This window comes from Entelurus aequoreus, linkage group LG02, assembly GCF_033978785.1.
Source record: "Entelurus aequoreus isolate RoL-2023_Sb linkage group LG02, RoL_Eaeq_v1.1, whole genome shotgun sequence".
Taxonomy (NCBI): Eukaryota; Metazoa; Chordata; class Actinopteri; order Syngnathiformes; family Syngnathidae; genus Entelurus; species Entelurus aequoreus.
Window position 1 is genome coordinate 75,520,866 of NC_084732.1, and position 23,749 is coordinate 75,544,614.

Here is a 23,749-nt window from a genome sequence, read left to right on the forward strand (position 1 = left end):
TTAGCAATTATTTGTATCTTTGTACCTACATTTTGTAATTTTATTTTGATACTATTCTTTTATCTTGATAGATGGAAAATTAACACCAATGAGTTGACTGATGAACATTATCACATAATTTATTCAGAAAATATAAATAACAACAAATATAGATAGAATACTATTAACCGCAACATGTAAGTATAAAAAAAAATAAAAAATTATGATTTGTACATTTTCAGAATGTGCTTCTTCTATTTTTAAACAAAGAAAACAATCTGAAGTTGTCTTTATTTTTTACCATTTTACCAGTCCGGCCTACTTGGGAGTAGATTTTTCTCCATGTGACCCCCGGTCTAAAATGAGTTTGACACCCCTGGCTCAATGTCTCTGTGCATTGTCCCTTTAAATAAAAACTAAACTATAGACACCATGTTTTTGAAGCAATATAGTGTATATTGTTAAATATATTATAAATGAAATACAAAAAATATTTCTTAAAAATCTGCAAAAAAAATTGTTTCCCCAAAAACCTTGTAGTATATTCAACTAGACGCCATCTATGTGCCATGCGTTTTTTGAGACGATTTCATGTATATTGATAAAGATGATGATATTGCTACAAAATCCGCCAAGTAGTAATATTACTAGCTGGTAATGGGAAGTTTGGCTTGGCCCGCAAATGGGCCGTGTACTAAAAATATAAATATCTACTTTGATAACTTAAACTGAAATTATATTTCCTACATTTTGAGATGAGGTGTACTTAAGGATGAGCTATAACATGTTTAGATTATCCTTAGTTAGCACTAATCAATCTTGACAACTGTATACAGAATCACCAAAAATGATTCCCGAGCGCGACCACTGCTGCTGATCACTGCTCCTCTCACCTCCCAGGGGGTGGAACAAGGGGATGGGTCAAATTTCACCACACCTAGTGTGTGTGTGACTGTCAGTGGTACTTTAACTTTAAGAAGGGTAACCTATGGTTTGTAATGAAAAATGGCTTACACGTGTATATCCCTTTAAGAGTAATTATTGGTTCACAAAACCTATATTCTTGTCTTGTCTTTTTTTTTTTTTAAATTTATTTGATCTCAATTCTGTACACTGCTGCTGGAAGTTTAATTTTCCTAAGGGAACTCTCCTGAAGGAATCAATAAAGTATTATCTAGTACTATCTATCTTTTGTACTTTCATGCAAACATGTTGACAGGAGAGAATTACAATTGCAAAAAAACATGGACTTGACCTGACGTGCACAAAGCCAACATATAATGTTCTTATTTTTGTAAACAGTATTCTGCAATTATGAGTCAACCGGATTTAAGTAATGTGTAGTAGTGACCAGCAGGGGTCAGTAGAGCTGCTTGTAAATGTTCTATTGCCATCCTCATCTGTACTGATCAGCATTTGCCAGACGTACGATTATTTTCAAATGTATTCAGTATTTTAACCCTATGTATGATCGATAATTCAAAACGCACATATTGTATAAGTTTAACCTTTCACGAATTACATTCATACTGTCTGCATTCCGCCTAATGTTGTGAATTGTCTCGCGTGCTTCTTTACAGCCAGAAGGGAGCGCTGCTCCGATATTGCTGTTAGTTTGTTTACGGTAAAATTGCTTTATAAGATACACTACACACAGTCTGTGCTGTGTTTTTTAGCTGAAAAAAAAAGATCCAAAGCAACGTTAATTCGGGTATGCGCAGTAATTTCCCTCAAAGTACGATACCTTTGAGCTTTTAGTACGATAGTTTGTCATTCCCATCTGGCAACACTATCCGTGACGTCATATAGCCCCCCCTGAGAAAGGAAAATGGCGTCCAGTTCGACTCGTAATCCTCCTCCTTTCCCAGCAAACGACGAGCCAGCAGCGGGACTGTCCGACTTGGCAGATGGAGACAGTGACGAAGGAGAAGATATTTTCGTCAGTAATGTTAGTATGGTGGCCTGTTTTCTCTTTAAATCGCCTTGTCTTTCGAGACTGTATGAAGCTACCGTCGCTAGCATAACTGAACTGAACACTCATTCTTGCCAAATAATGAGAATAACGTTAATGCGTTAAATGAGGACATGTCTGAAGTATTTTATGCGCAGGTGATTTATTAACAACCAGAAGCTACGAGGGTGCACCTCTGAAATGACACTCGCACTCCCAAGTTTCGTATCTGTGGGCTCCTCCTAACTTTGTTTTGAATTGGCTCTGCTTGTTGCGAGTCCAACCTTGACTAGGATGCTGACCCGTTTTTGTGCAATGTAATGGAAAGTAGTTAATGGGTTGTACTTGTATAGCGCTTTTCTACCTTCAAGGTAGGGCTGGGCGATATGGCCTTTTTTAAATATCTCGATATTTTTAGGCCTTGTCGCGATACACGATATATATCTCTCGATATTTTGCCTTAGCCTTGAATGAACACTTGATGCATATAATCACAGCAGTATGATGATTCTATGTGTCTACATGAAAACATTCTTGTTCATACTGCATTAATATATGCTCACTTTAAACTTTCAAGCAGAGAGGGAAATCACAATTAAGTCAATTTAGCAAAAGTGTATTAAACAGTTATTAAGCAGTGGCCCAAACATTCATGTCATTTCCAAAACAAAGTGCAAAATCGTCAGAGACATTTTAAAACAAGCTATAAGTACACTTTTGTGCATGATGACACACAAGATATTTCAATAAGTGTCACATAAAAATGAGCTGCATATCAAATAGTATATGTCCTACAGTGTTGATGTGGAAATAGTTGCTTCGGCATTTAGTTGGTGTGGCACCGAACGGAGATGTTGACATGTAAAGACATATTCCCGCTTGAAGCCAAACCACCGTCAGACGATGGACTCTGTGCTGTTTTTCTTGGGAATGAATTATTCCTCCATTTGTTACCAGATTTGCACCTTCTTTCTCTCGTATTACCACTCAAACCACACCGTTAGCTGTTAGCATCACAGCTAGCGTTACCATGTCGCTATCTGTCTGCTCCGCGGGAGCGTGTGACGTTGCTCACGTGACAGTATGTGACGTATGTAAGAATGTGCGCTTGTTTTAAGTCTCTGTGAGAAGGAGAGACAGGAAAGAACGAGAAACGCATGCAGTTTAATGCCCCGCAGCTAAAAGCAACTGCGTGAGAACGTATACTCGAATATCACGATATAGTCATTTTCCATATCGCACAGAGACAAACCCGCGATATATCGAGTATATCGATATATATCGCCCAAACCTACTTCAAGGTACTCAAAGCGCCTTGACACTCGTCGTCGGCGATCACTCGAAACGAGTATGATTGTCCTCCTGTTGGTGGGATTGCCTTCAGGAGAACGCCTGTGCGTGAAATCTTTTAAAGTGGGGAGACTGGTGCACAGACAGCCACCACACTGTCCTTGGCAAAGAGAAGGCCAGGGTCCAATGGCATGGAGACCAAGACAATTGGGGGCCCATCTTTGCTGCAGCTTCTTTGCTGCAGCCTTCTTCTGCCTTTGTGACCGTTGTGGAGCTTCTATGCAACCATCATCCGCCCACTCCGCCGTTGAGGTCTTTTCGACGAGGGAGACGCGCAGACTCCAACGTCACTTCTTCGCTGTGGGGAGCTTTATCCGGTGGCAAGGGAAACCCGGGACGACCGGCACCTCCTCACAGCTGCAGGAGACTGCCGGAGCTCCGGTCTGTCGGAGGACCGCCTATGGTGCACCTACCAGCACTTGCTTTTCTTCCCAGACTAACCCACAAGGCAGCGGGGCAGTGGTTGGGTGATGCCAGGGCGTGTCCACAAAGTGGGCCTGCGCATCACGCCTCTGGGGACCACTGCAGCTCCGAGCCTTGACACTATTTACACATTCACCCATTCACACACACATTCACACACTGATGGCGGGAGCTGCCATGCAAGGTGCTAACCACGACCCATCAGGAGCAAGGGTGAAGTGTCTTGCTCAAGGACACGGGCATGACTAGGTTGGTAGATGGTGGGGATCAAACCAGGAACCCTCAGGTTGCTGGCACGGCCACTCTCCCAACCACGCCACGCCGGTTGGGAGAGTCTATAATGTCTGCAAGTGAAAAATTAACAAAAAATGAGTGCTCCTAAGAAAAGGCATTGAAGCTTAGGGATGGCGACTTTTACGTCAATCTTTGGGCGAGCTGCGTCATTCGTGTGAGCAGGAAAAGAGGCGGCCCGTCGGCGAAAGTGGTTACGTCATCACGACATCTAGTTTCGGCAGCGCTGTTTCAGTGAGCAGTCATTTTTTTTAGCAGCCAAATTTTTGCGAGATAGCTGCCATTGACTGCCATAAACACAAACAATTCAATTTAGGACAAACAGCAATTTCCACAGAGTATAAGTCCTGATTGCAACAAATCTATACATTTATTTGTTCAATATGTCTAAGTGAAAGAGCTGTCTGTTGATTGCAGAGAAAATCAGTGAGTCGAGGAGTGTCTCAGCCTGATCTTCCAGCTGGGGATGCGAGCAGCCACACCAGCACCCAGTCCAACGGAGTCCACTCTGATGAGGACGGTGACTTGTTTGCCGGTGAGACTTCTGTCTTTGTCCTCTTCAACCTGAGCAGTCATAGTTTTTGTTGTGCTTGTTTGGAACAATGAGTTCCATAGTGTTTTTAGCAGTCTCAATGCACCTTTACGCTGATTTTAAAGATGCATTCCAATGATTGAACACATTAAAGGGGAACTGCACTTTTTTGGAACTGTCTCATTCACAATCCCTATGTAAGACAAGTACATACACTATATTGCTAAAAGTATTTGGCCACCTGCCTTGACGCACATATGAACTTGAAGTGCCATCCCATTCCGAAACCCATAGGGTTAAATATGTTTTTCAACCACTGTGCCGTGAGATACCGTCTGGTGTGCTGTGGGAGATTATCTAATTTCACCTATTTGGGTTAAAAATATTTTTTGCAAACCAGTAATTATAGTCTGCATATTATGTGTTGTTGTTGAGTGTCGGTGCTGTCTAGAGCTCGGCAGAGTAACCGTGTAATACTCTTCCATATCAGTAGGTGGCAGCTGGTAGCTAATTTCTTTGTAGATGTCGGAAACAGCGGGAGGCAGTGTGCAGGTAAAAAGGTGTCTAATGCTTAAACCAAAAATAAACAAAAGGTGAGTGCTCCTAAGAAAAGGCATAGAAGCTTATGGAAGGCTATACAGAATGAAACTAAAACTGAACTGGCTACAGAGTAAACAACAGAATGCTGGACGACAGCAAAGACTTACTGTGGAGCAAAGACGGCGTCCACATTGCACATCCGAACATGGCATGTAATTAAGCAGTTTTGAAAGGTATATGATCCACAATAAGAGCGGTGATCCAGACATGCATGGTGCCTCCACAAGCACGGGGAGTGTGCGTTATCACTGCAGTGAAAGGCAAGGTGTGGAGGTGTGCAGAACACCTTGTGTGCAGCCCAGCCTTTGACTAGCATGAGTCATGACTAGCATTAGTGCTAAGAAGACAGAGCCTTGAGAAACTCTTCTGTCATTTGGTAAGACTTTGCATTTCAGGGATGTCTAAAGTGCAGCCCTTGGCAGACTGCGGCTCTTTGTCGCACATTGTGGAAATAATGTAAAAACAAAAGGCCACAAAAATTGAAAAATATTGTAAAAAGGCATATTGTAACGAAAAAAAGCTGAAATGTTGATGCTAATAACCAATAACACAGAGTTGCCCTTTAAATGTATGTTTAAAACAATACATGCACATTGGTTAAAGCCAACTATTACAATTCATATGCAACCCACCACCACAATAGATTGTAGTCCAGTGGGAAACACTGTGGCTGTCATACAACCTTTAAAAAGTATTATTTACATGTTGTCTGTGTGAGTTTAGAAATATAATATTGCCTGTATTCATCGGTCAGATTGAGGAAAATTGTTCGTTACTCAATAATTAACATCATCAAAAAATGGTATCGCCACAAACCAGGGCTGTCCAAAGTGCGGACCCAAGGGGCCACAGCTTGTTTGTTTGTATTGACGTGGTCCATGTTGTGAAAATAAAATGTAAAAACAAGACCTGCATCAGAACATGACCAATGAGGATTATTAATGGGCAACACTGGAAAGGTCTCCTTTTTTCAACACATCTCTAACATTTGGTCTGTTTTTTGTTCAAATCTACCTCGATGGAAAAGAATAAAGGAAATTAAATGTAAAAAAAGGCTACAAACAAAATGTAGCATTGCATGCATATACTCTATATATTGGCTTACAGTACAATACACTGTATATGCCATCAAAATTATCTGTTGGCAGCCATTAGTGGAAAAGGTTTGGTGCCACTAACAGTTGTATGTTAAGTAATTGCTTAAACAAAAGAAGCATGATTTAAAGTAGTGCCAGAGGCTGTAAAGTTTTTCCAAGTTGACTTGCACAAGCCAACTGAATGAATATAAACTCCACCCTTCCGATTCTTGGGTAATACAAGCATGTCAGCACGTGATAGCTGCCTGTCTGAATACAGTACTTAGATTCCAAATTATACTTGCAGATCAGTTGTGAAAGATCTACAAAAAACAAACACATTAAAGGATCAATTCACAAAGAAAACCTTTGATGCAATTGAAAGCAATCTAAATGTATAAACCACAACTGTGTTGATGCAATTGAAAGCAATCTAAATGTATAAACCACGCCTGTGTTTTGGGATGATACAGTGCATAAGATTTCCTTTTCTTCCCGCAGAGGCACAGATAAGCATAGACAAATCTGGCAGCTCGGCTCGAAAAGAGCTCTCCAGCTCCTCAGGCCCACGTCCCGCCTCTTCGTTCTCTCCAAGCCCTGCCGCCATGCCAACCACCTCCTTGGAGCAGGTACAGGCCTCAGCCAGGCAGGATCGTGGACGCAATGAATTGCCCACATGCTTTCCCAGGGCCTTTCTGTGGTCACAAACTGAAAGCGCCTCGTGTTCAACTTGTATTTTAATTGATTTGCCCTTTATTACAGATGGAGGAAGACGAGGAGAAGGATAGTTTTGATGTGGATATTGCTGTCACCAATCCTGAGAAAGTCGGTCAGTGTCTTTCAAGTCTGTTTGTTGTAGTATTTGAGCAATAGAGGTTAGATACAGTTGTCCCTCGTTTGTCAACCTGACTGTAGTCAACACGTTTCCACGTAGTAGGATTATTAATAATAAATCGAATAATTTCAGAGTAGGGCACGGGTGATATGAACCAAAAGTGGTATACCAGTATATACGATATATAACGGTATCTTAAACAGAACGTGCAAAGTGCTTAAGGTTGCCAAAGTGTTTTATTGTTAAATAACCAGTGTTGAGATTACTCAGATTAATTGTTGTTGCTTATTCTTATAAAAGTATTAGTTGATACTTTGTCAAAGCAGTTTTCGTTAATTTTGTTTATTAACGTTAGGTTTATAGTATAGGATAGATGGAGCTTGTACTCGCTCAATGCGGTGAAGGCCGCTGGCTATTCAGTTTGAAACTACTCTTCAGCTACCCAGCTGCTACACCAGGTTAGTCCACACGGGTTATGGGGAGAGGCACTTTCAAGCCGAGGAGTAGCCAAGTTGCTGACAGAACTGAACAACAAATAGATGAGATTAGTGATGCAGTCACTTCAAGAAGAGATATACAGTAGGTTATCAAGCAAATTAGTGTATTTGTAAATACATCTGTAGCCACTCACCAATAGCCAAATGCAGTTGGTGACCAAAGCATTGCATCACTCGGGATTAGAGAAATTGGCTGGCGATCCGCCATATTCTTTTAAAAAGTTGGTTGTGCTACGTCGTTGTGCAACAGTGAAGCCTACGTAAAAACGCAAGTGGCCCTGTGCTTTGCTTGTCAGGCGCAGTGAAGAGCAAACGGCCGTAGCAAAGGCACATAAAAAATACCAGTATGGCGGTATTGTCTCATCTTTGTAAAATAAACCAGTATTAACTATAATACCAATATATCGCCCTGCCCTATGTCATAGTTACAGCATAAAATAATGTGTCATAGCCTGGCCACCACAACGTGACTACGACGTGGAAATAGTTTGACATCCTGGGTAATTCTAAGTTAGAACTGGGCTTCCATGTGCTGAAACTACAGGCATGTGTTTTGCTAAAAGTTGGTCAACTGGACAGCCGCAGCTCTTAACTATTTACGGTCGTGTTTTTTGCATTCTGTGTTTTTAGCATTGCGTGTCCCACTTTGTCATTCCTCATCTCTAATGCCAAAGGCTCACCAATGTTGTGGAGCTGATGTCAAGTATGAAGTGCATTAACATAGCTATCTCTACCTAGCATTACATGGACAGCTGCTAATAGCAGTCTTGTTAGCATTAATTGGCTCGCTGATACTGGTACGTCTCCCGTCTTGTCTTTTGACGGCACTCACGCCACAAGCTCACCAATGTGAAGATAGGTTATTCATGAGGCAGGAGTTGAAGATGGTGTGCATCAAAAAGTTGTTTAGTCAAAAGTTGGTCAACTTGATTGTCGCGGTAAAGATAGCGCCAAGATTAGTCACCTTTTTGTTGGGAGCATTGTTCACCTTTAACCTGAAAACTGTAGTTCTGCTTGGTGAGTATGTTTATTGATATCCAAAATAAGGAAAATACTGCACTGTGACACATACAAGACATAATTTAAGCTAAAATTACCGTATTTTCTGGACCATAGAGTGCACTGGTTTATTAGATGCACCCACTAAATTTTAGAAAAAAGCTACGGAAGCTAGCTTTTGAATCGGCTAAACTCCACGATGACATCTTGGTGAATTTACTGAGGAATTTGTGAAACTGTCCATCCATCCATTTTCTACCACTTGTCCCTTCCGGGGTTGCGGCGGGTGCTGGAGCTTATCTCAACTGCATTCGGGTGGTAGGCGGGGTACACTCTAGACAAGTCGCCACCTCATCGCAGGGCCAACACAGATAGACAGACAACATTCACACACTAGGGCCAATTTAGTGTTGCCAATCAACCTATCCCCAGTTGCATGTCTTTGGAGGTGGAACCCACGCAGTCATGGGGAGAACATGCAAACTCCACACAGAAAGATCCCGAGCACAGGATCGAACCCAGGACCTTCGTATTGTGAGGCACATGCACTAACCCCTGTGCCACTGTGAAACTGGAACAATACAAACAGAATGCCATTGTAAGTTAATAATACTAACACAGACATATTAGCTAATGCTAACAATGCTAGCTTAATTACATTACAATAGCACATTATGAAAGCACGTACAAAACATGAAAACACTGCTACAGGCATCCCACATTGGACTGTTTAGTAAGTAAGAATTGTTTTAGTTATACTGTCAAACTTATAAGCTTTGCTTGGAGTGATGAATGGAGAATCCATTCGAGTAGAAATGTTATGGACTACTAGAATACAGAATGGCACTCCTACTTCCGGTTCAAAGCTTTAAGGCATTTACCCAACTGCACCTGCAGTGAGAAAACTTGTCCAAAAGATGGTGCCATAGCACAAACAGTAACGCACCATTTAAGTGTCTTTGCAAGTGTTAAATGAAAACGATTTGCTTTAAGGCCATCAGCGAAGAAAAATCCATTAATTAGCCTCACCGTTATTTTAAGCCACAGGGTTCAAAGCATAAGAAAAAAGTAGCATTTTATTGTCTGGAATTTACGGTATGTAGAATATGCTTTACAAATAAATGAAATTAAGACACAATATTTAAGGCGCGATGTGGCGAGGGGTGACTGTAATCAACTTTTTCCCAACTATAAATTCCAATTATAAATTCCACTGAAGGGAAGTGTCATCCAGCACGTCGAAGGACTACAGGCCGGTGGCTCTAACCTCCCATATCATGAAGACCATGGAGAGGTTGCTCCTGGAACAACTCCGCCCTACAGTCAAGCCCCACCTGGACCCACTCCAATTCGCCTACCAGCCCCGACTGGGAGTGGAGGACAAAGTCATCTAACTGCTGAACCGAGCCCACACCCACCTAGACAAGCCTGCGAGCAGTGTGAGGGTCATGTTTTTTGACTTCTCCAGTTCTTTCAATACCATACGGCCTGGACTACTGGGTGTGAAGTTGGAGACGATGCAGGTGGAGGCCCCCTTGGTGTCCTGGGTTGTTGATTACCTGACTGACAGACCACAGTACGTGCGACTGCAGGACTGTGTGTCTGACAGGCTGGTCAGCAACACCGGGGCCCCGCAGGGCACAGTCCTCTCCCCCTTCTTCCTCACCATCTACACCACAGATTTCCATTATCACTCAGAGTTCTGCCACCTTCAGAAGTTTTCTAATGACTGCAATAGTGGGGTGTATTGAGGATGGTGATGATGAGGAATACAGGGCACTGATGGAGGACTTTGTCACATGGTGTGGAAAGAACCACCTCCAGCTTAATGTGACCAAGACCAAGGAGCTGGTTGTGGACCTGGGAAGGAGGAGGAGTACTCCGGCGACCCCTGTTTCCATCAGGGGGGTCGATGTGGACATGGTTGAGGATTATAAATACCTCGGTGTACACATCGACAACAAGCTTAATGGGTCTAAACACGCCGAGGCACTCTACAAGAAGGGACAGAGCCGCCTCTACTTCCTCAGGAGGCTAGGATCCTTCAACGTCTGTACAAAGATGTTGAAGATGTTCTACGAGTCGGTGGTGGCGGGCGCCTTCTTGTACGCCGTGGCCTGCTGGGGCAGCGGGCTGAGAGCGAGGGACGCAAACAGACTGGACAAGTTGGTAGAGAAGGCCAGTAACGTGGTGGGAGTGGAGCTAGACTCTGGCGGTGGTGTCAGAGAGGAGAAGTCTAGCATAACTCCTAGCCATTATGGACAACACCTCCCACCCACTACACTCGGACCTTGCAGAGAGAATGAGCACTTTCAGTGGAAGGCTCAGACTCCCAAAATGCAACACGGAACAACACAGGAGGTCCTTCATACCGACAGCCATCAGACTGTATAATGCATATGTTCCTTGACTGCACTTAAATGTAGAGTATATGTAGAATATATTTATATTATTTATATGTATATTATATATATTATATTAAATTATTTATAATTATTATTGTTTATTGTGAGCGACCTGTGGTGCTGAATTTCCTCCAGGGATCAATAAAGTACTTTCTATTCTATTCTATTCTATCTAACCTTACCTAATCTTTATCTGCAATATTTTTATCCTCTCAGGTGATGGCATGAATGCATATGTGGCCTACAAAGTATCCACCAGGGTTTGTAGTCATGCTTGAGCACACTCATGATATTCCTTAAAGTTTAAAGCGTGGCCATCAAGTATTGATATTGGATCTTTATGTGTACCTGCAGACCTCTTTGCGCATGTTCAGGAATAAAACCTTCTCTGTGAGGAGGCGCTTCAGTGACTTCCTGGGGCTCTATGAGAAGCTGTCCGTCAAACAGTCGCTCCATGGCTGCGTCATTCCACTTCCACCAGAGAAAAGTGTTGTAGGTAAGTCAGTCTTATTGGAAACTAGCATTGTATTTCTTTACTCTCTCAGTATATGTTCTTCGTTTTTAGTTGGTGACTTTACTCTCTGTCTATGTTCTTGGTTTTTAGTTGGTGACTTTACTCTCAGTCTATGTTCTTGGTTTTTAGTTGGTGATGCAGTGTTTCCCACAGGCCTGCAATATATCTGCGGTGCTGCTATTGGCTACAACCCACGCAGAACGTAAACCTAAGCTAACTAGGCCAACTTCCCCCTCGCTCAGGGCTTTTAGCTCCATGCCTATCTGCTGCTCGACTTAACTCTCAATCAGTGGAATAGAGTGGATGCTGCATCGATCCCCGGGCATGGTGCATTGCTGCTCCGCATACAAGTTGTATAGCAGACTTTACAGCAGAGTAAACCTTTTTTTTTTTTTTTTTTTAAAGCAAACCACAAATGTTTTATGGATGTCCAATATTTAATTGTGGCGAGTTGCCACAAATAAAGGAATGCGTGGGTGGGAACGGGTGTAACACCAAGTTCTGGGCACCCGTAAACAAGACTCCTCAAGTAATGGACTTCAAAGTAGGTGGAAGATTATTCCAATCAGATGGGGCTTTGAACTTGAATGCCATATGGCCTATTTAAAAAAAATGTTTTTTTAAATTGTGACTATAAATCCCACTCTCAACCCAATGTTGCAGCGCGATACACACACGCACGTAACATGTTTGTATGCCCTAAAAATATTAAGTGCATGGATTTGGTTGAAACCCATCCATCCATCCACTGATTTTTTACCGCTTGTCCCTTTTGGGGTCGCGGGGGGTCACTGGAGCCTATCTCAGCTGCATTCGGGCGGTAGGCGGGGTACACCCTGGACAAGTCGCCACCTCATCACAGGGCCTTGGTTGAAACCAACTTTTAAAAATTCAGGTACAAACCTTAATTTTGTTTTTGATCTTTTGTAGGATATAACATATCTAGGGCATATCTAGATAAAACCCCCGAAGTAATTAGGTTTTGTTAAAACCAAAATATTTATTTTTACCAAAAAGTGCCAAACGATTTAATGTAAAGTTCCCAGAATATGATTTTTTTTTTTAATGATACAAACTGTCATTATGAAATTATTATAAATCTGTCAAATGTTCCTTTACTTTAGAGTGCAAAGTAGAGATGAGCTGAGTCATGTAAGATTAGCATCTGTGGGTTATATGAATAATAACATTACATCATTAATGTTATATTAATGGGAGTTGTCTCCCCCTGTCTTCAACACCAGTGACGCCTCGGTTTCTAACTTTAATCAAGGGTCTTTGAACACACCACAGTTATGTACACATAGATGCAAAAGTCAAACTTACACATAACTTTCGCCTATGCCACAGATATTGTATTGTATTGTATTTGACCTTTCTTCCATCTTTTCACCCTTGTCCCAAAATGTTGATGCTGTGAACTTTGATGATGCTATGGCGTATGTGTTGAGTGAATTGTTCCATGCTGGATTTGCCGCTCTCCAGGTGGAACGAACCATTTTGCATTTTTGGTAGGGCGTGCTGGTACTTAAATGTTTTTAATGTGATTCAAACGAACTCACAATTGAACTTTCACGACTGTTTTTTTTGTATAAACATTTATGCCGTCATATTTTATAACCTACGTATTTAAATGACAGAAAAATATCTTCAAACTTTACAACATCACCATTTTGACGGCTCTGGATGGGAATCCCTGTGATGTTTAGATCTCGATTCATCCTACTGCTGCTATGTTGTCCTTTGCCTGGCTTTTTTAAACTGGCAAATTGCAAGTTCAAATGATCCAAACATACTATAGGTGTAATCACTTTGCCCATCTACTGTTATCAACTCTGCCTTATTTTCATTGGCAGGAATGACCAAAGTGAAAGTGGGGATGGATGATCCATCATCAGTGGAGTTTGTGGAGAGAAGAAGAGCTGCTCTAGAAAGGCAAGAAGAGGCCACACGTGTTTTATTTAGTACTGCTATTAAACAGATCATAAATTATACTACACTTGTATAATACTTCTTCCAATTACCTTCATTGTGGTGTGCGCTCAAGGAATTGCTATTATGACACCAATGTATTCTGCAGGTATCTTCAGAGAATTGTGTCTCATCCTTTGCTCATACAAGATCCTGATGTGCGAGAATTTTTAGAGAGAGAAGATGTGAGTATTTGGAGATACGAAGTAGTTGTTTACTTGGAACTAAGAGGGAAACCTGTTTGTAAATCTGTTTTTTTTTTTCAGTTACCCAGAGCCTCAAACACACAGGCACTGAGTGGAGCTGGCTTTCTTAAAATGATCAATAAGGCATCCGACGCTGTCAACAAGATGACCATCAAGATGAATGAGTCGGACACTGTAAGACAAGTAAATGTGCCTCTAGATGTGAATAACTTTATTAGAATGTTTTAATCATAAGCTTACAACAGTTAGTGTTCAATATTGCTCAATTGTTTGACTTTAAAAGGAACTATTGAGCCCTTCCTCTTTTATAACCTGTAAATGTTGTTACGTCAGATACTCGTGTCAAATGATGCCAAAGTGTCTAATAACAAGGTTCATGTGTTGAGAAGTGAGTCCTGCAAGTTGCTTTGACGTCTGTGCATGCCAGACTTGCTAATATGGGTATGCCCATGTAAAAGCTCTAGGCTTACTCCAGCTCTAGGCCTACCCCATTCTCTGCTCCAGAAGTTGTATCACTGTGTGCTGCTCTGCTGTCGATTGCAATTGTTTCAGACGAGTTTTAGCACATTGAGCAATGGCCCAAAAAATGTTTGTTGGGACCTAAAGGAAAGTTGCCTTTGTTTAACGTTCCTAAAGAGGCAGAATGAGGAGGTGGGGCTCCTTTGAAAGTCCTCACGAGTGCCACCAATCCCAGTGATGTAAAGGTTTTGATATACATTTTTTTGTATTTTGTCTTTAGATTGCAGTACAGCAAATATGTACACTCAACCTTATACAGTGTTCAATATGTCACACCAACTTAAAGAACCCAGCCTATTCTTCTACACTACAACTACTACGCACTAAATAATATATCATTAACATCCAAGACCTGTGCTTGTGGAATTTCTCTTTACTACTACCTATAAACAGCATTCATCTGGTCAAACAATCTTGTAGCAATGTCTCCGTTTGAGGTTAGTTTTGTTGTTCATCCCAAAATCTAAAGCCGTACATATAAATAGCAGTACTATATGTCACATCCCGTTTTAAATGACTAGGAAAATAATTGGATTAAAGCAACGTTTGGGAGAGTAGTGTATGGACAAATTTATTTTGTATTTCTTCACATAGTGGCGACACTTATTGGATTGCACGATCATGAAATCAATACTGTATTACTGTAAAAAATCAGTTGTAGGTGAAGTGTTTGGCATTATACATTTTGGCTGAAGTAATGATTATTTTTATTGGTTTGTGTAATATTCTCGTGTGTGTGACCGATCTTATTTCTTTTTTTGTTCTTAGTGGTTTGAGGACAAGTTTCAGGATGTGGAGAACGAGGAGCAGCAGTTAAGGAAGCTCCATGCTGTGGTGGATTCTCTTGTCAATCACAGGAAGGGTGAGCCACATCTGCATTGTCGCATTACATCGTGATAAACGTACACAACATAATGATGCATCTGTCAATGTTTTCACCCCCACTTCCCAAAAACCACCAGAGCTGTGCGGAAACACAGCAGTATTTGCCAAAAGTATGGCCATGCTGGGGAACTCTGAGGACAACACGGCACTGTCTCGGGCCCTGTCCCAGCTGGCAGAAGTGGAAGACAAAATGGAGCAGTTACATCAGGAGCAGGCATCCAATGACTTTTTCATCTTTGCAGAGATGCTTGCCGACTACATCCGTTTGCTGGGTGCTGTGCGGGTAAGTAGACAACTCGCATGCGGCTCTTCAGTGCCACCCTAGTGGCTCCCTTGAGGTTTTTCAAAAATTTATGAAAATGGAAGAGTATATTTTTTGTTTTAATTTGGTTTCTGTAGAACAAACATAATACAAATCTTCCTAATTGTTAGAAAGCCCACTGTTTAAAATGTTTGTGTTCATGCTTCACTAATGAGAGAACTTGGCAAGCGCCGTACTAATTTCGGCGGTCCATGAACGCACCGAGGTTATGCGGCCTGTGACACAGCAGTTTGTTTACATCAGGGGTGCCCATTAGATCGATTGCGAGCCACCGGTCGATTGGTGAGGGTGTGTCACTCGATCGCGAGGCATTAAAAAAAAGGTAGACCTGAAAATTACTGATCATTAATTTTCACTACGACGTCACTTTCGTTACTTTGTTGACATTGAAGGCACTTGATCTTGAGTGTTGACATTGGCTGCTGCAAGTTTAGTATTAAGAAAAAAAACGACCGTGAGGAACGCAAAAATCACTTTGTTTCAACACTCTCTCCGTTACCGGCTGTCAAAAGTGTAAAGACCGACCGCACAGTTTCTGTTTTCACAATAAAAGTGCAGCTTCATCCTCCCTGCTCTAACAAAATAAGTCTCAAACTATCGCATAAAAGCTAGCAGCTGAGGAGTTAACTCAAATGTGTCTTATACACAGTATAAAAATTAGTATGGAAGCTGGACAAATAAAAAGCAAAAAACAACCACTTTAATGTGGTGTTGGAAATAAAGGAGGACTTTTTTTCCCCTCCACAATGTAAATTCGAAGTTGTGGAGCTTATCAGCAACTACTGTGAATCCTGTCTGATTCCAAGCAATGCAAGTCATCAGAATAAAGTAATACACCAACACATATATGTGCATGTGTGTGTGTGTGAGGTAGATCACATCAACTTGGTCATTTGATAAGTAGCACGCCTGCTGAAAAAGTGGGGGCACCGCTGGTTTACATGTATAACTTTCTCCGATGCTGCCACAGAAAGACTGTTTTCCAATGTTGTAAAAATGTGTAGAATAAATATTACATTTCAACATTTCTGTCAACGAAGATTTGCGTCAGCCTGCGACACGTTTTTTTAAGCCGGCGTGCTGTCAGGCAGGTGGCTGTTACAAACAAAACAAATACCTGTGCAAGCAGATATTCTCAACATCAAATCCAAATACAGCACACGCCTCACATCAAAGAGCTTGCAGTGTAATATAGCTTTAGACACATGTGTTGCTTTCATTATAAGACTTATATAGAGCTTTTATTTTTTTGCGGTTCCTGACAGATTTGTTCTTTTGTATTTTTGATCCAATATGGCTCAATGAACATTTTGGGTTGCCGACCCCTGTCCTAGACCAAAAAACTTGAGTAATTCAGAGAACCATAAAAATATTTTATTGAAACTGTCACGGGATTGAGGTATAACTGTCAGCTTTTAACAACGGAGTGGAGGGAACTGTGCATATTTGAAGAGTTTAATATTTTCTATTTTTTTGTTGAATGTCTCCTGACTGAGAATTAGATACGTGTGACTGAGGAAGGCAAGGAAAAGGGAGAGTAGGTGTTTGTGGCAGGCTGTGTGTTTTTGGCCGCCTTGTAGTTACTTGTTTGAGCTAGCTTTGAAGCTTCTGTTTGAAGCACCCAGATTATCGCAACAATGAAGCAAAACATGAGTGTGGTAGGTTGTCAAAGTGAAGAAAACATGGGGAAAAGTATAAAAAGGGGGAGTGACAGACCTAATACAACGTCAGGTGGGACATGCCTCGAAGGCGCTGCTGGTTCAGCAAGTGTGAGGTATGTGCTCATCATGCAGATTTCATTCAGCAATACCATGCACCTTTCTTTTAGATGAAGCAACCAGACATGGGCTTCACATCCTCAAAACACAAGATAATACCAATTAATGAGCTAAATCCAATGTCAGGTGGGACATGCCTCGAAGGCGCTGCTGGTTCAGCAAGTGTGAGTTATGTGCTCACCAGGCAGATTCCATTGAGCAATACCGTGCACCTTTCTTTTGGATAAAGCAACCAGACATGGGCTTCACATCCTCAGAACACAGGATAATATCAATTAATGAGCTAAAAAAAAAGCCACTTCTTACTGAGTGTGTAATGGCTGCGGTAATCTAACAATGAACCCACCCCAAAAAGAAAAATCTCATTAGAAAATAAGTTAAATTCTGCATTCCTTTGTCTATAAAATTAAACATTTTGCATCTCCAGGCCTTTTTTCTTTCGTGCAAGAGAGGTCAATTAGGCTGTTTTGAAGGTAAAGGTTGCTTACTCTTGGTCTAGCATTTTAGCCTGGTCATCAGGCTAGCGTTAGAACCGCGTTTCCGTCTTCTGTGGCTCTGCTTCCATCTCCTGCTAAGGCAGCCAGTGGTGGTACATGGCTCCCATGCACCACAGCCTGCTGGGTCGTCCAAGCTAAGGCATTTCTCTAAGCCGTGTCTACATAATTCACACATTACAGTAACAAGTTACATTCATATGTTAACTTGGGTTTTGAGGCCGGATTACAACGTTGACTATAGAAGCTAGTGCTTCCCACATAATCTTTGCACTGACGTCACGTCCTTGCCTCGTACATGTATGCTATACTTATGTCCATTTTATGCTTTATTAATTTGTATTTAGGAATCAATGCCAACTTAAATAGTTTCTATTTTTTCCCGCTGTTATTTTATTACTGTTTATTGTATTCTACACTGTTTTATTGTTTTTATTGTTTTATGTGCCCTGTACAGCACTATGGTCAACGGCTCAACGCAAGTTGTTTTAATGTGCTATATAAATAAAGCTTGACTTGACTTAAATATATATATATACTATATATTATTCACCTTTCTCACCAACTTGCATTTGGTCAGAGCAATTGCTTATATTGACTACCTTGCAGGTTTTTAACCGGTTTTTGGGTTTCACACATGCCACACTCCTTTTTTATTAGGCCGAGGCAATTGGTGTTGTGTTACTTTTTTCAGCTTGACAGGACATCTTAACCTTTTTAGCTTGGATGTCCACAGGGTTGTTTTGACCAGCGCATACGGGCGTGGCAGCGATGGCAGGAGGCTCAGAGCACACTCCAGAAGAAGAGGGAGGTTGAGGCCAAACTGCTGTGGGCCAACAAACCAGACAAATTGCAGCAGGCCAAGGAGGAGATTAGTGAGGTAACATGTGCTGGCATGTGTGAGCCAACACAAAGACGTCCAGGTTTTACTTTAAAGCAGCTACTGTCAACTGGCAGCTAAAATATTTACAACATGTTTGTTTCCCTAATGTTTTTAAAGCAGAGGTCTTTAGCAGGGGTCTGTGACCTCCCGAGGATCCGTAGAGAAATTTCAGGGCGGTCTGGAATTTTTTGAATCTTTGTTTAAACTGTTTGTTTTTTTAAATATTCCCTCCGCAATGTTTTCACTAATTATGTATTTAAATAAAAAATTGATCCGACACACTGTAGTTTAAAAATGGCAGTGGCATGGTTATACTACTCACTGTACCTTGCAGGTTTAAAACCAGAACATTATATAAAAATGATTATATTTATTATTGTTAGCATTTAAGATCACTTGCTAATAGCAGCTAGTAATAAGCGGTGCTAGCTGCCAGCCAACGATTAGTGCACTAGTTGTCAGCTAGTGATTAGTGCGCGAGCTAACAATTAGCGTGCTAGTGATTAGCGCACTGGTGGTCAACTAGCAATTGGCTGCCAGCTAACAATTAGTGTGCTCGTTGTCAAAACGATTAGTGTGCTAGGTGTCAAACGATTAGTGCGCTCGTTGTTAGCCAGCGATTTGCGATGCAAGCTGCCAACTAGCAATTAGTGCGCTAGTGTCAGCTAGCGATTAGCAGCACAAGCTGCCAGCTATTGAATAGCGTGCTAAATGCCAGCTAGCTATTAGCAGCACAATACTGTATTATTTGAATATCTTATTGCACAATAATAAAGTACCTATAGGACCAGTTTGATTTAAAACACAATTGCAATTTCAAACACTATATATACTGTAGGTTGGTGGTCTCTGCTCCATCTCTCCAGTATTTAGGAAGTCCCTTGCCTGGAAACCGTAAAAGACCCCTGTTTTAAAGTATCAAGTCACTCAGTCATGCTATATTTTGTTCATGTTGATTCCCTTTGGTGTATGTCTGCAGTGGGAGGCCAGAGTTACTCAGTATGAGAGAGATTTTGACAGGATTGGAATGACCGTACGCAAGGAGGTCCTCAGATTTGAAGTAAGGGTCTCCATTCAATTTGAATTGTTGTTTTGTATGTAAATTGTTAAAAAAAAAACAGCATGCTTGAATGGTCAATTTGTATTATTTTTGATTGGCAAGAAACGTAAAAGTGACCTAAAAGTGATTTGGAATGGGTTTTTTTTCAGAAAGAAAAAGCCAAGGACTTGAAGAGCCAAATAATCAAGTATTTGGAGTCAATGCTACAATCTCAACAAAGGGTAATTTATCTGTCCCTGTTCACAAATTAATTACTCTCCAGCAATGTCACTGCATTTGGCTTTCAATTAGTCATGTCAATGACTTGATTGATTATACAGTTGTACCTAAATGTATGAGCTTAATTGGTTCTGTGACTGAGCTCTTAATTTGAAACACTTGTATTATTTGCAAATCAACTCCACATTGGTGCTTGGCCCTCTCCAGAACAGCAGTATTAACATGTAACATAACATGTCTTCTACAAAGAAAAACTAACTTTTAGCAATATTTTACAGTAGTTTTGTGAAGTAATAATAATAATGTACAGCAAAGAAGACATAAAAGATTCTTTGTACTCAATTGTTCGAGATATGCAAGAACTATGGAAGAATCAAGATGCCGTTTGTCTTTTACCCTGTACTTTGTTCTTCTCAGCATTGTCCTTTACATTAACTTTCTCCCTTCCCATGATAGGAAACTTTACCTTAACTTTCTCCCTTCCCATGATTGGAAAAACTAAGTTATGTCCATCACTAGCTATGAGCTAATTTTAGCAAGTAAAACCAGATGTTTTGGGATGATCTTACGGGGTTGTATGTGACATTTGCTACGCCAGCTAATGGCGGGGATGCTTGTAACCCACATTTTTGCTTAACTTAAAGCATAACAATTGACTAGGAGACGGCGCTTATCTCGAAACATTCTTAAATTGAGGTACCACTGTTATTTATTAACAATGTATAAGTTGTGCATGTGCATCTTGACCATCTTCTCATTCTTAACCTATTTCTATTACAGCTTATCAAGTTTTGGGAAGCTTTCCTCCCTGAGGCCAAGGCAATAGCTTAATGAGGAGGAACACTTTTTAAAGCCCGACTGCCTTTTCTGAACACTTTACCTCGACCAGGAACTGAGAGAGGACAATTTTGAAAACACAAGAGACTTCCATCCAATCGCTCTTGTCTTCTGATTCTTAGTCTATTCTCTAATTCTGTACAGTTCTTTCATATTGGTGCTCTGCATAATCCCTTGTTTGTTATAATGATTGAGATTCAGCAGAGATTAACCATGCTGTAGTACAGTATTTGTAAAAAACAAAACCAAAAAAAAACGTCTTTCTGGAGCGGGGGTATAAACCATGTATTTATGTAACGTGTTGAAACCGTCAATGAGTTTTTCCTGCACTACCGAGGAACACTACTCATAGTTTACATTAAAGCCCAGATGTGGGACAGACATTCCATTTTGTTCATGGATGCATGTCGGAATATGTTTTGATGCACTAAAATGCACAGGTGAAAAAGCAATGTTTGAAAGTCCAATACCACTAGCAGTCTTAGCACATTGTTATTGTGTATAATTAGAACATTTGAAATGGGTTATTGACAGGGTGACAAGCTGGTCGGAGTAGTTACAAGAGGAAGCAGCCACTAATTTGATGATGACTTTGTAGTCGTAATCACTATTAATCATCGCTAACAATTGAACATGTGGAGCTGCTGTAGATGTTTTGTCGTATTAAAAAAAAACATTGCAATTTTAAAGTGATCATTTTGATCCGGAACCCTACTTAGGGAATATTATGATACAAAGGCAGGTAAAAAAAAGTGACAAGTTTGTTTCTCTTAAACCTTTGTGAACTCTGTTCTGTCATATTTCCATCAAAATTTGCTTTATTTTTGTAGCCACTTTGCGTTAGCGCGCACAATTTCTTGGAAATGTTATACAGGTGGATTTAAAAAATAAATATGATTTGGTTATGCTTTGTATACTGTTTTGTGCATCAATGGTTGCTGAATTCTAGAATAAGATAATGTCTTTTTGGTAGGGTTGTTAAAATTGTTAACTAGTGATTAACTGCTGTATGGTCAGTGATCAGATTAATGATAGGTCAGTACAAAAATGAATGAAGAGACTGACTGGTGTGCATGCTGGTACATTTCACTCAAATACAGCCTGAAAGAACTTTTTTGATAAAACTGTTACCAACTTAAATATAAATAAATGACATGCATTCAAGTAAAACGTTTTTAGATTACATTGATGATAAAATTGCATTTGTGTGCAAATCTTAGTCATTTCAATTATGCATGTGATTAATCCAAATTCCAAAAAGTGATTAATCTGATTTTCTTTTAATCATTTAAGCAGCTCTACTTTTTAGGCTTTGTTTACTCGTTAAAGGGACATTACGTTCGCACGTGCACATTACAACATGGCTGAGAAGGAGAAAGAAGTAGAGCTTTTTTAATCATCCATTATTAGGCTATTGATAAGTCCTTTAGGATAGGATAGACTTTACATTGGAAAAATTCCACGATTGCATTGTAAGATTTATATAGTATGAACAAGGCAACTGTAAACGTAATAAAAGTAGGGAAATTAGCGCCTTGCATGGCAGCTCCCGCCATCAGTGTGTGAATGTGTGTGAATGGGTGAATGTGGAAATACTGTCAAAGCGCTTTGAGTACCTTGAAGGTAGAAAAGCGCTATACAAGTATAACCCATTTATCATTATCATTTACAAATTAGAAATAATAGTCCCTGTGTATATTTTGTCATTAAAAACATTTATGTTTACTTACTGTGTTTTAGTGATGTGCAATACCACTGATTTTCTTTTTGATCAGATCCATCCATCTTCTGCTTATCCGAGGGCAGCAACCTAAGCAGAGAGGCCAGTCTTTCCACTTCCCAGCTACTTTGTCCAGCTCTTCCCGGGGGCGTTCCCAGGCCAGCTGGGAGACGGCCTCTAGTGTCCTAGGTCTGACCCGTGGCCTCCTACCGGTCTGTCACAGTATGGGGTATCAGACCGACTGACTGTATTATCATTATGAAAACTTGCTGCTGGCAATGCGGACCCGTTTCCAGTGCGGGTTTGACCCCGTCAGGGCTGCCCTTTATCACCTATTCTGATCACGACTTTTTTGGACAGAATTTCTAGGCGCAGTCAGGGTGTTGAAGTGATTCGGTTTGGTGGCTGCAGGATTAGGTCTCTGCTTTTTGCGGATGATGTGTTCCTGCTGGCTTCATCTGGCCAGGATTTTCATCTCACACTGAATTATTCGCCACACCTAGTGTGTGTGTGACAATTATTGGTACTTTTAACTTTAATTAGTTTGCAGCTGAGTGAAGCGACTACGATGAATATCAGCACATCCGAGTCCATAGTTCTTGCCTGGAAAACGGAGTGCCATCCATGGGTTGGGGACCGTGCCCCAGGTGGAGGAGTTCAAGTACCTAGGGTCTTTTTCACGAGTGAGGGAAGAGTGAATCGTGAGATCAACATGTAGATCGTGCAGCATCTGCACGGTCTGTTGTGGTGAAAAAAGAGCTAAATTTACTGGTCGATCTACGTTCCTATCACCTATGATCATGAGCTTTGGGTTATGACCGAAAGGACAAGATCCTGGGTACAATTGGGCGAAATGAGTTTCCCCCGTCAGTTGGCTGGGCTCTCCCATAAGAGAGAGGGTGAGACGCTCTTGTCATTCGGGAGGAGCTAGCTCAGAGTAAAGCCGATACCAAGTAAAATTTTGGCTGGTATCAGCAATACCGATACTTTGTGTCTGTTAAAATTTAAAAATAAAGTATTTTTAGTGTTACTGCTTCGCCACTTTAGTCGTATCTTTTGCGCTTAAGAAACTTCTCCATGACTTTAGCTCTAGACTTTATCTGTTTGAGTTTGTCATTACTGCCACAAGTGGTGGGAAAGTGTATTACAACTGAGTACCGCTGCAGCCCATACGGACCACTGCTGAGAAATGTTTTTTGGCAGCTCTAAGGGGCCCTACAGTTAAGAAACACTGATTTAGACAGGATCTCGATGATTTAATGCCATCTACGGGTTGGGGAGGAGATCTTGCCCCAAGTGGAGGTGTTCAAGTACCTCGGAGTCTTTTTCACGAGTGAGGGAAGAGTGGATCGTGAGATCAACAGGCGGATCGGTGCGGTGTCTTCAGTAATGTATCGATCCGT

At 41.0% G+C, this 23,749-nt stretch overlaps 1 protein-coding gene across 1 annotated transcript; it reads left to right on the forward strand.

Annotated features, from left to right (window-relative positions):
* The first annotated feature begins 1,767 nt into the window (after nucleotides 1-1,767).
* LOC133639222 (sorting nexin-1-like) lies at nucleotides 1,768-21,802 on the forward strand. The gene is made up of 15 exons (XM_062032385.1): nucleotides 1,768-1,927; nucleotides 4,412-4,529; nucleotides 6,704-6,831; nucleotides 6,965-7,031; nucleotides 11,155-11,198; nucleotides 11,293-11,434; nucleotides 13,309-13,387; nucleotides 13,533-13,608; nucleotides 13,690-13,803; nucleotides 14,917-15,010; nucleotides 15,111-15,316; nucleotides 18,364-18,507; nucleotides 19,490-19,570; nucleotides 19,720-19,791; nucleotides 20,570-21,802. The coding sequence occupies exons 1-15, from the start codon at nucleotides 1,808-1,810 to the stop codon at nucleotides 20,618-20,620; spliced, it is 1,536 nt and encodes a 511-aa protein (XP_061888369.1). The 5' UTR covers nucleotides 1,768-1,807; the 3' UTR covers nucleotides 20,621-21,802.
* Nucleotides 21,803-23,749: the final 1,947 nt, after the last annotated feature.

Coding starts and splice junctions, on each gene's coding strand:
- LOC133639222 (XM_062032385.1), top strand. CDS start 1,808: ATGGCGTCCAGTTCGACTCGTAATCCTCCTCCTTTCCCAGCAAACGAC. Junction 13,609..13,689: donor AATTTTTAGAGAGAGAAGAT/GTGAGTATTTGG, acceptor TTTTTTTTTCAG/TTACCCAGAGCCTCAAACAC. Junction 15,011..15,110: donor TCTTGTCAATCACAGGAAGG/GTGAGCCACATC, acceptor AAAAACCACCAG/AGCTGTGCGGAAACACAGCA.